This window comes from Xyrauchen texanus, chromosome 33 (assembly GCF_025860055.1).
Source record: "Xyrauchen texanus isolate HMW12.3.18 chromosome 33, RBS_HiC_50CHRs, whole genome shotgun sequence".
NCBI lineage: Eukaryota > Metazoa > Chordata > Actinopteri > Cypriniformes > Catostomidae > Xyrauchen > Xyrauchen texanus.
In genome coordinates, this window is record NC_068308.1 from 18,199,696 (window position 1) to 18,214,203 (window position 14,508).

The following is a 14,508-nucleotide window of genomic DNA, read 5'->3' on the forward strand; positions in this document are numbered from 1 at the left end:
TCCAGTTATGCTCAATCCACAATATTTTATCACCATGCTGTTTGTGAGTGCAGTCTGTCTAAAATTATTTAAAAACAATCCTGTGACTGGAAAAGTGGAATTTGATGGGTCAAAATGTGTGGGAACTCTGCATGATGGATTTGAAATTGCTTATGGATATGGACTTATGCACCTAATGCTTAAACACATAAAGGGACATTTATACATCATATAAATTGTTATATGAAATTGAAATAGCTGGGAAAACACTTCTGCCTTCATATTTGTTGTAGTAATCTAAGACGTGTATAACAAAAGACACTCTAGGGCTATAGAAGATAAAAATGAATCTATAAAATTCAAATACCTCACATACTCAGTGCTTTAAAGGATAACATAATGTCCCTAAGCTTTTGCTACTCAAGCACATAACATGATTAAATTGCTTGAGGTTTAGTCTCTGGTGAAAACGCTTCAGTTGTCAACTCCAATTTGACTGTAGTCTTTCATTTACTGTGGAATACTGCTAAACATCAATGTGTCTGTTCTGTGCAGGTTTTCCACAGTCTGTTGAAGGCTCATACCATGGAGGCCCGTGCCATTGTACGGCAAGCCATGGCCATTCTCACACCTGCAGTACCTGCTCGGATGGAGGACGGCCATCAGATGCTCACACACTGGACACGCAAGATCATTGTGGAAGAGGGCCACACAGTTCCTCAGCTTGTCCATATACTTCACCTTATTGTTCAACACTTCAGAGTATGTATAATGCAAGTTAACTCTTGCCAATGACAGACAAAATAAACTTCTTCCCATACAACCGCTAATGCACAACTCCATACTCTGCTGGAATGTAATCACATGACTTGTAATGTCGTGATAGGTATTTTCTGTTACACAAAGTTCCTGTACTGTAGATTTGCTTAAGCTTCTGATGAACCTGTATTTGTTTTGCTTTTTTGTTTTGTTTAGCATGTTTATATACCGTATATATAATAAAATGTGGGTGTGTCTCTTTGTTCAGGTGTATTACCCAGTTAGGCACCACCTGGTTCAGCACATGATCAGTGCTATGCAGCGATTGGGCTTCACCCCTAGTGTGACTATTGAGCAGAGGAAGTTGGCAGTGGATCTGGCTGAGGTGGTCATTAAATGGGAGCTCCAGAGAATCAAAGACCAACAGGTCTGTTGCCAGAAAATAAAATGGCATAATCAGTGTTTTTGTCTTCAGTGGTGATAAAATGCCTTGTTTTACATTACAGCAGTTGATTGCCACTAATAACTTTTCTCACAAAACTGTCCTTTTTGCAGCCGGAATCGGAGGCAGATCCAGGAAGTGTGGGTGAGGGTACAAGTGTGTCTAGTGCCATGAAGAGAGGAATTTCTGTTGACTCTGCTCAGGACGTGAAGAGATTTCGAACAGCCGCAGGAGCTGTCGGCACTGTAAGGAAACCTTAAACCATGCAACACTGCCTGAGTGTGACCACTGTAGTCGGTGTCACGCTCTCTCTACCGTGATGCACTATGCCATGTTTGAGTACATTGAACTGTATTGTCTTTGTGTTGTTATATGCAGGTCTTTGGCCGCAGTCAGTCAGTGCCAGGCACTGAGGCTCTCCTCACCAAGCCTGTCGAGAAGTTGCACACAGATACAGTGGTCAACTTCCTCATACGCATCGCCTGCCAGGTAAAGGAAGTCATCACATACCTGATTGTTCACTGTCCTTATTGGAGATTGCCAAGCTAAACCCTGCTCTGCCTCTGCAGGTGAATGATAGCACTAATGTAGCAGGCTCCCCCGGTGAGCTACTGTCTCGTCGATGTGTAAACCTGATGAAGACTGCACTCAGACCAGACATGTGGCCCCGTGCTGAACTTAAATTGCAGTGGTTTGACAAGCTTCTTATGACTGTGGTGAGTCTGAAAAACTTTACTCATTATTAAACAATGCTAAATTTATCTTTTTATTTTTTATTTTACTGTGATTATTCATTTATTTTGATTTCATTTATTTATTCGTTTTTCTTTTTAATTATGGCCTTTTGCCTAAAATGGATAGAACAGATGGGAAATGACAAGAAATTATGGGGTGAAGAACTGGTTTGGGAAATGTTGCATGCCAGATTCAAACTCTTGATTCATGCATGAGCACTATGACTCGTGTTGCAGGAGATGTGGAATTGATTGGCAAAGTTGGCTGTTTTGGGCAAAATATTTGGCGGGATAAGAGATTTTTTAGCTTTTGTCTGTTATGATGGCATCTAATTGTTAAATAATAAATTCAGGTAACTCTTTACAATAAGGTTCCATTTGTTAATGTTCGTTAACACCAATTTATAACATGAACTAACAATGAACAATACTTTTACAGCATTTATTAATCTTGGTTAATGTTGATTTCAACATATAGTAATATGTTAACATAAGTTAATGCGGGGGACTGGGTGGCTCGGCGAGTAAAGACGCTGACTACCACCCCTGGAGTTGCAAGTTCGAATCCAGGTCTTGCTGTCTGACTTCAGCCAGGTCTCCTAAGCAACCTAATTGGCCCAGTTGCTAGGAAGGGTAGAGTCACATGGTGTAACCTCCTCGTGGTCGCTATAATGTGGTTCTCAGCCTCGGTGGGGCACGTGGTGAGTTGTGCGTGGATGCCGCGGAGAATAGCATGGGCCTCCACACACGCTACATCTCCGCAGTAACACGCTCAACAAGCCACGTGATAAGATGCATGGATTGACTGTCTCAGACGCAGAGGCAACTGAGATTTGTCCTCCTCTACTCAGATTGAGGTGTCACTATGCCACCATGAGGACTTGGAATACATTGGGAATTGGGCATTCCAAATTGGAGAGAGAAGAGGCGAAAATCCAAAAAACAAAAACAAATTGTTAATGCACTATGAACTAACAATGAACAATTGTAATTGTTAATTAACTAGCTTTAAAAAGATTAATACATGTTTAAAAAAATTTTAATTGTAAAGTGTTACCGAAATTATAGAAATGTCCTTTTGGTTTGAGTGAAGTCTTCAAGTTTGAGAAGATCTTGTCTGCCTTTCAGTTGCCATATCCTGTTCCTCTTACATCCCTCTTCATTATTTCCAATGCCTTTCCAAGAGCAGATTTGATAACAGACAAATCGATATTCTTGCTCTTATGTCTGATTTTCTTTCTTTGGAGTTTACTGGTGTGACTATTTCAGCTGTCGTCTGAGAGAACAGCTCACAGTTAGTGAGCTTCTGCCGCCTGCACTATTATCACTGTAATCGCCTGTCCCTCTCTCTCTCTCTCTCCCCCTCCCTCCCTCCTTCCCCAGTTATCTGGCAATGGATTCCTGTTGTCAAGGCACACCACTCTTTTGATTCTTTTCAAGTCCAGACAGTTATGCATTTCCCTGTTCTCATGTAGACCTGTGACTGAAACATTTAAATATGGCCAAGTTCTTCTGTGCAGAGAGATGTCTGTCTGGACCATGCCTTTGCCCTTTGCCTTAGCCTTTGCTTGTCTAAAGATTAAATTAAAGTCCTTTCGGAAATCGCGTTGTGCGTTCAAGTTTTTTAACTTTCCAACAGAGACATAAAGCTTTTTAGTGTTATTGCATCAAGATTAAGTGCAAAGGATGTGCGTTAGATTGATCCTAAAGGATAGTCCACCCAAAAAAATGCTAATTGTCATCATTTACTCATGTTGTTCCAAATCCAATTTTTTTTAAAGAGTTTTAGCCTCAGTCAGCATTCATTCAGTTATTTTAATGACATTCTCCCAACATGAGAAAGTCTAAAAAAAAAATACGAAATTCCCACTGGTAATTACAACATCGTGGGGGCATTCGCGTGTGCTCCTCTTGTAAGTACCATCATGACTTGAAGACTACATGTTGTTTCCTGGTGTATTTGACAGGTGTTGCCCTATCGAAGTGCAAAACCTGACAGTGAGTGACATAAAATGTTCTCAGGTGCACCAGTTAAATTTGCCTTTTCTATATTGCCTTGTTTTTGGGGGTCAGCCTGAATTTTCAGCTTTAAAGGGATAGTTCACCCAAAAATTTGTATTCTCTCATCATTTATTTACATTCATGCCATCCCAGACATGTATTACTTTTTTCTGCTGAACACAAAATATTTTTAGAAGAATATTTCAGTTCTGTAGGTCCTTTGAATTCAAGTAAATGGTGACCAGATTGTGAGAGCTTTATAGTAAAAATGGATTGTAATATTGAACTGTTTCTCACCCACGCCTAGCATATCACTTCAGAAGACATGGATTTAACCACTGGAGTCGTATGTGTTACTTGAATTCTGCCTTTATGTGCTTTTTGGAGCTTGAAAGGTCTGGTCACCATTCACTTGCATTATATGGACCTACAGAGATAAAATATTCTTCTCAACATCTTCGTTTGTGTTTGTGACTTAAAATTTTTTGATGAACTATCCCTTTAAATGGTTTTACTGGTCTATCCAAAAAACAATATAATATTGCTTCTTTGCATTTGTGCCTTTTTTTTTTTTAAACCAGCCAGAGAAGCTTATCAATACCACCTTGCCATTCCTCCAGTCTTTATATCTAGATTTTCAGTGTGGGTCAATGACAAGTCCTGTGTCATGGGTGTGTCTTTCAGTGTGCAGAGCCCTGTGAGGTAGTGAGGGGCTCTTCAGTTTCTTATCCAAACTAATGAGCAATGGCACCAATCCGATGGGTTTGTATCATTTCATTGTGCTAGCGAGTCAGTGATTAAAGGACAGGCTGTGGGCAGAAGCTATGTGGAGATCTGTGTGCTGTCTCCCGGCCCTCAGGGGCCAGTCCTAACTCTGTTGTCAATATTACATGAGTCTCACTTTTCAGTGGCCACTGAATTATAAACAACATTTTTCCCCCATTGTGCCAAGCTTGTGCATTACCTGACAGTAGGAAATGGAAAGAATAGTGGGAATCATTTACTCACTCACTCACTCACTTTGTTCTGTGGAACACTAAAATAGATGCTTAGCAGAATGTATGGCAATTTTTTTTTTTTTTTACATTTGGTACTTGGTTTATAAACATATTCTCCTCTTGTTTTTCAGGAGCAGCCTAACCAAGCAAACTTCTCCAACATCTGCACGGGGCTTGAGATTCTCAGCTTCCTTTTGTCAGTGCTGCAGCCTCCAGCCATCCTTGCTCACTTCAAGCCCCTGCAGCGTGGCATTGCAGCTTGCATGACCTGTGGAAACACAAAAGTGTTGCGGGCAGTGCACGCCCTTCTGTCCAGACTCATGAGCACCTTTCCCACAGAACCCAGTGAGTAGATCAGGCTTTGATTATCTTCTCCTAGAGTAGCAAAGTCATGGATATTTAGGACAAAAATATTCCCTTGCTTGAGTTAAACAACATCCAGCGAGCAGGATACAGTTCTACGGGTTAGTGTTGTGCTCAGCAGCTTACAACAGACAAATAAACAGCTCGAATTTCCACATAGAAAAAAATATCACAAGTGAAAAAGGCTCACAGTAAAGGTATCTGCTTGTTTTGCTGAGGCATTGTGCCATATAAGCATTAAACTACAAATTCATATTTTGCTTAGTATGTACTTGATAATAGTACATGCCACATAGTGCACAATACTTAGGTTGAAGGCAGTCTGGTAGTGTTATGTATTACAATCTGTCAGGGTCAGAAATAACCCTTGCCATTTAAAAAATTAAAAAAATAAGTGACAAAAAATAAGATTTGTAAAATGTGCCAACCAACAGCAATTCATTATAATTTGCAATTAAAAATTGTGACCGTTAACCTGCTCATAAACTTATCCAGGTTGTGTTTTTGATATTAAATTGTTTTTAGAGTTTGGCACAGTAAAACACTTTCTTCCAAAATGTTTGTTTCTTTTCCTCAGGCACATCCTCAGTGGCTTCCAAGTATGAGGAGCTGGAGTGTTTGTATGCTGCTGTAGGGAAGGTGATTTATGAAGGCCTCACCAACTACGAGAAAGCCAGCAGTGCCAACCCAACTCAGTTGTTTGGTGAGAAATTTTTTAAAAAGCTGTACTACCAGACCAAAGCTATTCTGGAAAATTAATCACTAAACAGATATTAAGGATTATCAAGAACATATCTTTTCAAAAAACTTTTTTTTAAACTATTATGTGCAGGGCTGGGTATTGATACAGATTTCCTGATTTGATTCTGATTCATCAGCAATACATCGATAATATCGTCTGACCGATAAATCGGTCGTGCACAAGTTATATGTAAGGGATAACGTGTGTTATGTGTGCGTTAAATTATTTTAAATGCTCCACTTGCGTCGGGTGATTCTTCGCCTCCACGTCATGCATTTAAAAGAATTTAATGCACACCTAGCCATGGATTATCCTGCTTACACTACTTAATTACAGCTGTTATAAATGTTTTGCAGCACACATTTTGACTGGAAAAACAAAAAATAACATCTAAGGGTCTTTAGATCTACAGCTCTGCCTATTGAGACACAGAGGAAAAAGTAGTGCAACCACACACTTGTTCAAAACTGTGAATTTAATTGCACAATCCAGAATTAATATTATTCACAGAATGTAGAGGGGTTTGCACTCCAGAAAAAATTTATTATTTAGTTTTTGTTCATTGTCATTTTCACTGACATTATTCAATGACAAATAAGTTGCATGGATCTTGTCTTTGGACACACATTACATGGAACAACTTTTACTCAACATGCTGTGAAAGGATCTTGCCGCTGAATACTCCACCAGTATACTTCACGATTAATTCTCTGGTGAGCGAAATCTAAACATTTACCAGACGGTTGCCAAATATATAAATTTTCGTTGCGATTTCCTCTCATTGTAGTGGAGGGTTGCGCATAGTGTTAAGATCGGATTGCATTAGAAAATGGAAAAATGTTTTTTTTTGAGGTTTTGCCTTGGGTGGCGTTAATTTTACATAACCTGTAAAAACCGATCCATTTCAGATTATATATTTTGAAAAAAATAAAATAAATATAGCTGCAAGCAGCGATGACGGGCCCAAGCACCATGGGTCCATTTCCACTCATTGGCTTTCAGAAAACAAAGCATGATGGACACAGCAACAACTCAACATGTAAACATGGACCCTAAACATACAATGTGTATTAGATATATGCCACCATTCCAGTTTGACTACAACTTCATGTAATTTAATACAAGAGAATGGCCAGCCATAACCAAAATAATAGGAGTAACCGTGTTAGTGTTACTGAGTATCAGTCATATGAGAAATAGATACAAAAAATACATACCCATTATAATATATACCCAGTTTAGGGCTGCATGATTTTAACAAAAATCATAATTGTCAATTATTGCCTTTTGATATTGTAATCGTGATTTATTAATGTCCATTAAAATATTACATTGCCATGATGTCACAAATTAAGCAACCGTGTGGTTCTTCGGAGTGGCAGATTTCAATGGTGGATATGAGCTGCGCTCCAGTTTCTTTTAAGCATTTTATTGTATTATTATATTTTATTTTGTAATAATGTTTGTTAAGGTAAGGCAAATAAAAAAAAAATGTACTGCTTAAATTATGAATTAACATACAGTAAATAATATGGCATATTCAATATTCAAACTTATTAACAGCCGATTTAAATCGACCAAGTTGCTCTGTCCAGTAAGCCCTTTCATAGAGAGACAGGGGACCATTCATCCTGTTAATCTTCAATGGTGATCTTGTTCATGTAAGTGGTTGCAATTTGGAAATTAAAAACAGTAATTTGCTTTCAGAGTTTGTGCAATTCATGAAAATGTTAAATCTACCAATACCAGCTGTGTGGCAAATGAGTCTTATTAGATCAGATATGATAACAATGACGGTGATTCTGGACATATGCTATTCATGTCATATTCTCTATGTTGGCAACACATATTCTCTATGTTGGCAACACACTTGGAATAGTTCAGCCAAATTTAGTTATTGCTATTTTGTACAAATCAAATTCACATTGGCCTACTTATTAACATTACATTTTTCATAATTTGCAGTGTATTCAACATCTACGTTCAAAGCGAGCGGTGCAATATGCAATGAATCCAAAATAATTACAAAGTGCTTTTCGCTCTTGTTCTACAGCTTCTTTTCGAGTGTCAGGTGATGTTTCTTCAGTATTAATTTTACTGTGCCACCACAAACAGACGTGGAACACAAAGCAAGCATCCGGGCATTCAGACGGTTTAAATAAATCAGCTTAAATAAAAGGTCTTAACAGCGTCTACTCTCTGCCTCACATTACTTCAGGTGGATTTTTCACAAGCGACAACATTGGCAAACAAAAGTGCTTGCTAATGTTTATTTAGCAAGTTTCACAGAAATTTGCTTAAAAATAGAGGCTAGCTGCCTGTCCGATGAACAAAGACGGTCATTATCATTTTTAACTAGCATTACTCCTACAAATAAATGCTTCGTAACTAAAACATTATGACTTTCAACTGAAAATATAGACAACACATGTTAAATAACGTTCTTACCTTTAAGCAAGTAAATGATTACTGTAACGGTCTACATTTCAAGTAATAAGTCCAACACTTGAGTAAATCTCCCGGGATATCCCCTCTGTCTCCTCCCAGGCAAATGAAGGATGACGGAGATGACGATACATTTATTATTCACGCCCAGTAACCCCTTAATCAATCACATGTGCCTTAAGCTTATATTGTCATGAGTATCTGACAGATTTCAGAAATAAAATCGGTGATTGGACGGCAAAGACACTGAGACAGGAACCATGGGAATAATTGTTCCCAAATTTGAATGCTCCGGCTGAAAAGGGTTAAAGGTTCTTAACAAAGATTGCATCCACACCTCAGTTGATGTACTGTATATATTGAGTGGGGACACATTGTTTTATGGGATTCAACTGTAAAAGACCAACTCATCAACTCAGTCCCCGCCCATTCTGTACTCAGACTCAGAACTGTTGGAAATCATTCAACAATGGAGCTATTGGACATTTCTTGTGATTGCCAGTCAGATAATTAGCAGACAGTGGATTAGACATGGGTTTTCTTGTATTTTTACATTTCAGTTGATATTTTTACTATATTTTATTTATATAAAATGTAATAAATATGTTTATTAACATTAAACTTTAAAATTAAATTATGCCAAATACCTCAAAACATGTGAATATGCACAAAAAGGATGATGACATTTAATGACTTGCCATGCCAACAGTATTTAAGATGTCAAGAAACCTTTCAGAATTTTAAATGTGTAATGTCTTGACGTTAATCTGTATTTTTTAAGCGATTCAGGCTAACATAATAGGGATTTTTCAACGTCTGTTAAAAGTGACACACTTCCTTCTGCCAGTTGGTGGCGCTACGACCGTGACCCACAATAGTCACATCAAAGTGATCAGCCCACAAGGACTAACATTTGGCTCAATTTTGATGTTTTTAATTTTCTGCACGCAGAAGATATGAGACTTTTCCTTTTTTTTTTCGCTTCGCCATGGCAACACCATTTGATATATCAAAAATCCCTTCGTTATTTAGCAATGTCTATGTCATGACATGGCATGATGTTGCCCACATTTGGAACCTGTACTATTAAATCCCTGGGAGGAGTATATCAAAATCCTCAGCATGCATTTTTCAAAGAATCCAAAATGCCAACTTCCTTTTGGGCAGAGCCTATGACTGTCTGCACGAAAGTTGTCCGGCTTGATGAGATCTATATGTGTACAGAGTTTGGTGACTACCTCAAAAGGGATGTGCTAGATAGCCCCCCCCCGAACATGCCCATGTTCTGGGTTTGCGCCAAAGAACCCCTTCTGCAACCCCCCACCTGTAACACTGCCACGTCCTAATGGCCAGCGACTCTGATGTGTGTGCACACTGTCAAGAGTCTTCACGCAAGTTATGTACACCAAAAGTACTGAAAATCTTGAAAAGAAGCGTTATAATAATAAGAATCCTTAGAAGAACAATAGGGCTCCGCACTTTCAGTGCTGGGGCCCTAATTAAATGGAATAGAAAAAGTACATTTGCTGGTTGTATTTTAAAATGGCTGATTTAAATAATAATAATAATAATAATAATTTTATGAATGTTATTTAAGAGGTTTTCAAGCTGTATGATGGTGTGTTGGACTTTTTGTATTCTGTTTTTCCATTGTTTTGACTATCCTTGAATCTGCCCGCAATCCATCCAGGGGTTTATTGATAGATTACAAATTTTGAAAAGGAACAGTTATTTCACATCGTATAGATTTCATAAATCCAAAGGTGATGAAATTCTGTTGGATAACAATCTAAAGTTGTTGGTGTTTCATTTCAGCCAAAAATGGCTCTATTGGTCAATAAATACCTTCTGGTTCCGCTCTGGCAGTGTTCTAGGGTTACATTCAGTCCTGATGTACTGTACGTGTCTCCATCAAGGGTGACTTTACATTTATCTTTTCTCCCCAGAGCTGTGATCTAAGCAGTGCATTACTCGTTTTATTTCCCCCCCATTTTTTTTTTTCTCCCTCCTCACTGTGTAACTCAGAGTTCTCCAGAAATGTCCTTGTAATACAACTACAGAGACAAAGGAGCTGCACCCAAAGTCATTAGCAGGTGCATGTCGCTTACTGTCCCTGACAGTGTCATGAGAGCAGCGAGGCATCATGTTACCGGCTTCTCTTTGCTCTGCTTCCAGGAACGCTGATGATCCTGAAGTCAGCCTGCAGCAACAACTCCAGCTACATCGACCGCCTCATTTCCGTCTTCATGCGTTCCCTGCAGAAGATGGTGAGAGAGCACCTGAGCCCGCAACCCAACCCTGGAGCCGCTGAAACCAGCACAGGTGACTCTTCTAAAAACAAAGTAATGGGATAGATCTCCCAAAAATGAAAATTCTGTCATCAGTTAATCATCTTCATGTTGTTCCAAATCCGTATGATTTGATGTTCTTTGTTGGAACAAAAAAGTGTATGCTAGATTTTATTTTTATTTAAACATCAACCGCACAAGTATAAATCAGTTCTTATTACCCAGACTGCACTTGGAGAAATGCTACATCATCTGGGTGTAGCTGAATCAATCCAAATAGTCTGCTGTCTCAAAGCAGCCATGTAAAGTTAATGCAATATTACATGAAAGGCTCAATTTTAAAATGTTTATGCTGGAGCACTGGCCTCTTTCTGTCATTAACCAATCTGCTCTTGGTTAAGACCATTTCCTTCCTTACATTAGGCCTACATTTTCAAGCCTGTAAAGATTTAAGCTTTATTTTGGACAGTATATGGAAGCCAGCTGAGGCAGGTTATTATCTATTGCTTTTACTCACACAATGGGTCGTCTTCCTCTTGGCCTTGAACTGACAGTCTGTCAAATTTAGTCTCTTGACAGTAAGATGGAAAAATGTACGCTCTTTATCCCGTTGTCTGCAGTCATCTGGAGCAGTTTAAAAAGTGGGAAGAAAGACAAAAAGACACGTTGTCACCTTGGAGAAGAGTGCTAGAGAGAGAGAGAACTGTTCAGACTTCAGCGTGTGGTGTCGATGTTTGACCACTGGGTGCTGCAGGAGGGCCAATCAAAGGCTCTTAAGACCAGCCCACAAATTAATCCATACTGAGAAATATCTTCTTTGATTTAAGAATCCTTCTTTGGAATATAAAACCTAGACAATCCCATCTGCCCAGTGCCTTTTCTAGATGCTAGTATGGCTTTGAAATGGTACGTGGAGATAGGATTAAGCAGACACACACATTCACACACTGCTTGTCCTGTGCTGTCTGAAAGGCCTTAAACAGCAATGTCACCCTGACAGTGTCGTTCAAGTCCTCCAAACAGAATGAGTCAGCACTGAAACTGGAAATCAGCCTCTAACATATTCTCCCCCTAGGGTTTAACTGATCAGAACAATCACATTTCACCATGAGCAAATCAAGCAGAAAATGCATTCAGAGGCTAGACTAAACTCATAACCCCATCTCCTTTCAGCTACCGCTCTCCATGCTAAAACTCAATCGCATTTCCCCTGTTTTTCAGCGTGCAAAATGTTTTATTTTATGGCTCATATCCTCAGCTGTCTTTTACAATTATGAAAAATGTTCAATGTGGATTTTAGATTTATGTATCATTGGCTGCATGTGTCATTTTGAGATTTTTAAAACGTGTTTGTTAGATTTGGAAAATGATTGAGTATCCTCAGCTATGGCAGAAAGAGTGCTCTGCTGTAACACAAATGTAATTATAACTAATTATTTGAGTTGACTTCTCTCTTGTTCTCATGTGTTGGGTGTAGTGACGAGTGAGCTGGTGATGCTCAGTCTGGATCTTGTGAAGACAAGGCTTTCTGTTATGAACATGGAAATGAGGAAGAATTTCATCCAGGTCATCCTCACCTCCCTCATTGAAAAATCTCCTGACCCAAAGATTCTTAGAGCAGTGGTGAAGATCGTGGAGGAGTGGGTTAAGATCTCTGGTAACCCCATAGCCACCAACCAGGTAAATGCTCAGGCTGATCTCTCAGAATAATTCATTTGTTAATACGTGGTGTTCTGATAAAGGGGTCATACTACAACATATAGATAAGAGGTCATCATAATATAAAAATTTACCAAAACGTTTTGAACTCCAAAAAGGCCATACTGAAATTTTCTACAAGAACAGATTATTCTGAAATCTGAATTTCAAGATCTGAATCTTGAATTTCTTTAGATAGATGTTAGAGCTGGATGATAGGATGGTGTAATCTGATATCGAAGAAGATATCTGACAAATATCCCGATTCTGATTGCGACACTAATTGATAGACGATACAATTTTTTGACTACTTTATTTTAATTGATTTTTAGTTTTGTTTGAAATGCAATTTAAATTTAGAAATATCTTCGGTTTGAGTTTTTCCCATGTTTCAATAAATGAATGAAATTTTAAAGCAAAATCAATAAAGCAAGAAAATTAATTGATCCCTCGTCCGGGAGGTTGACAATGTAATCTGATCTGATATCATGATATTTTTTTATTAAAATAACATGAACATATTTCTTGCATAACGCTCAGCCCTAACAGATACTATTATTCTTAAACTCCAGGAGAACTAACAAGAATAAAAAGTGTGGAAAGTTCACCAAACCTTGCTTTTCTTGTCTGTAGCACCTTCCAACTCTGCATATCCTTCTGAATGATCCCATGATCCATTTCAGGCTGATCTTAAAGGAATAGTCCACACATGAAAATTCTGTCATTATTTACTATGACTCCTGTTGTTCCAAACCCATATGACCACGGAACACAAAAGGAGATATTTTAAAGAATGTTGTGATTGCTGATTTCCATACATTAGCGGTTGATAAGTGACTAAAAGTAGCCCATGACAAGTCTTATGAAAATAATAGTTTTGTGATCCTGTCACAGTGTAATGCAGACTTTGCGAAGAGGCGGTTATTGAAAGAAGCGCCAAAAAATGATGTTATCAACAGCAAACCCACAGCTTGTGTGTGAGGAGACAAAAGTGCATGTAAAGTGGGCATTTTCATGGAAAGCACAACGGAAATAAATTGCCCGTTAAATTTGAATGGTCAGAGAGAAGGTAGAAAATTATCACAATAAGTGGACCACAGGGAATAAAAAGCTATAACAAAATAATGTATTTTATGACCCCTTTAAAGGGACGGTAGGATTACAGTACTTTAACTTTTTTTTGCATTATTAATTTGGACTTTCAAAATTCAATTGAAAGCTTTAATAATAAATGAAGCTGTAAAAGATTAAAGTATCTGAAAACTGTTTTGAACTGACATTTATTATAGCAATTGTGGAATTAAAAATGTTCATTTTGGGGATTTTAACAGATGGTGGGACATCATTTAAAATCCAACAGAGATTAGGGGCCTGGGTAGCTCAGTGAGTACTGATGCTGACAACCACATTCTGGAGTTGCAAGTTCAAATCCAGGGCATGATGAGTGACTCCAGCCAGGTCTCCTAGGCAACCAAATTGGCCCGGTTACTAGGGAGGGTAGAGTCACATGGGGTAACCTCCACATGGTCGCTATAATGTTTGCTGCTCGCTCTCGGTGGGGCACGTGGTGAATTGTGCGTGAATGCCGCAGAGAATAGCGTGGGCCTCCACACGTGCTACATCTCTGCGGTAATGATCTCAACAAGCCACGTGCTAAAAAGCGTGGATTGACGATCTCATATGTGGAGGCAAATGAGATTTGTCTTCCGCCACTTCCGAGTCACTACACTACCACAAGGACTTAGAGAACATTGGGAATTGGGCATTCCAAATTGAGGAGAGAAAAAAAATCCAACAGCGATTAAAACTTTAATGGTTCATTATATATTAATCAAGTTATAGTGTAACATGTACCTGTAATTCTATAGCTTCCATTTCTCCAGGCTTGCCATCCTCGCAGTGGTAAACTAACTTTGTGTTGACTCTTTGAATACACTAATTTGAGCTCAGAGGCTATCCTGCTGTAAATGAGGCATTGTGTATTCAGTGCGCTGTGGCCCGAACAGCTGAACTCAGGGGTCTGCTCTGTTAGCCCAAGGCAAGAGAGCAGACAGGGAGA

General features: G+C 38.8%; 1 protein-coding gene across 1 annotated transcript in view; it reads left to right on the top strand.

The window, feature by feature from the left end:
- LOC127627101 (transformation/transcription domain-associated protein) overlaps positions 1-14,508 on the top strand; it is a 109,362-nt gene that overhangs the window by 43,677 nt on the left and 51,177 nt on the right. The window contains exons 38-46 of the mRNA XM_052103346.1: positions 535-741; positions 1,007-1,165; positions 1,294-1,425; positions 1,559-1,669; positions 1,750-1,896; positions 5,045-5,258; positions 5,854-5,979; positions 10,639-10,785; positions 12,229-12,431. Of these exons, the coding sequence (XP_051959306.1) occupies positions 535-741; positions 1,007-1,165; positions 1,294-1,425; positions 1,559-1,669; positions 1,750-1,896; positions 5,045-5,258; positions 5,854-5,979; positions 10,639-10,785; positions 12,229-12,431 (1,446 nt within the window). The remainder of the gene's footprint in view (positions 1-534; positions 742-1,006; positions 1,166-1,293; positions 1,426-1,558; positions 1,670-1,749; positions 1,897-5,044; positions 5,259-5,853; positions 5,980-10,638; positions 10,786-12,228; positions 12,432-14,508) is intronic.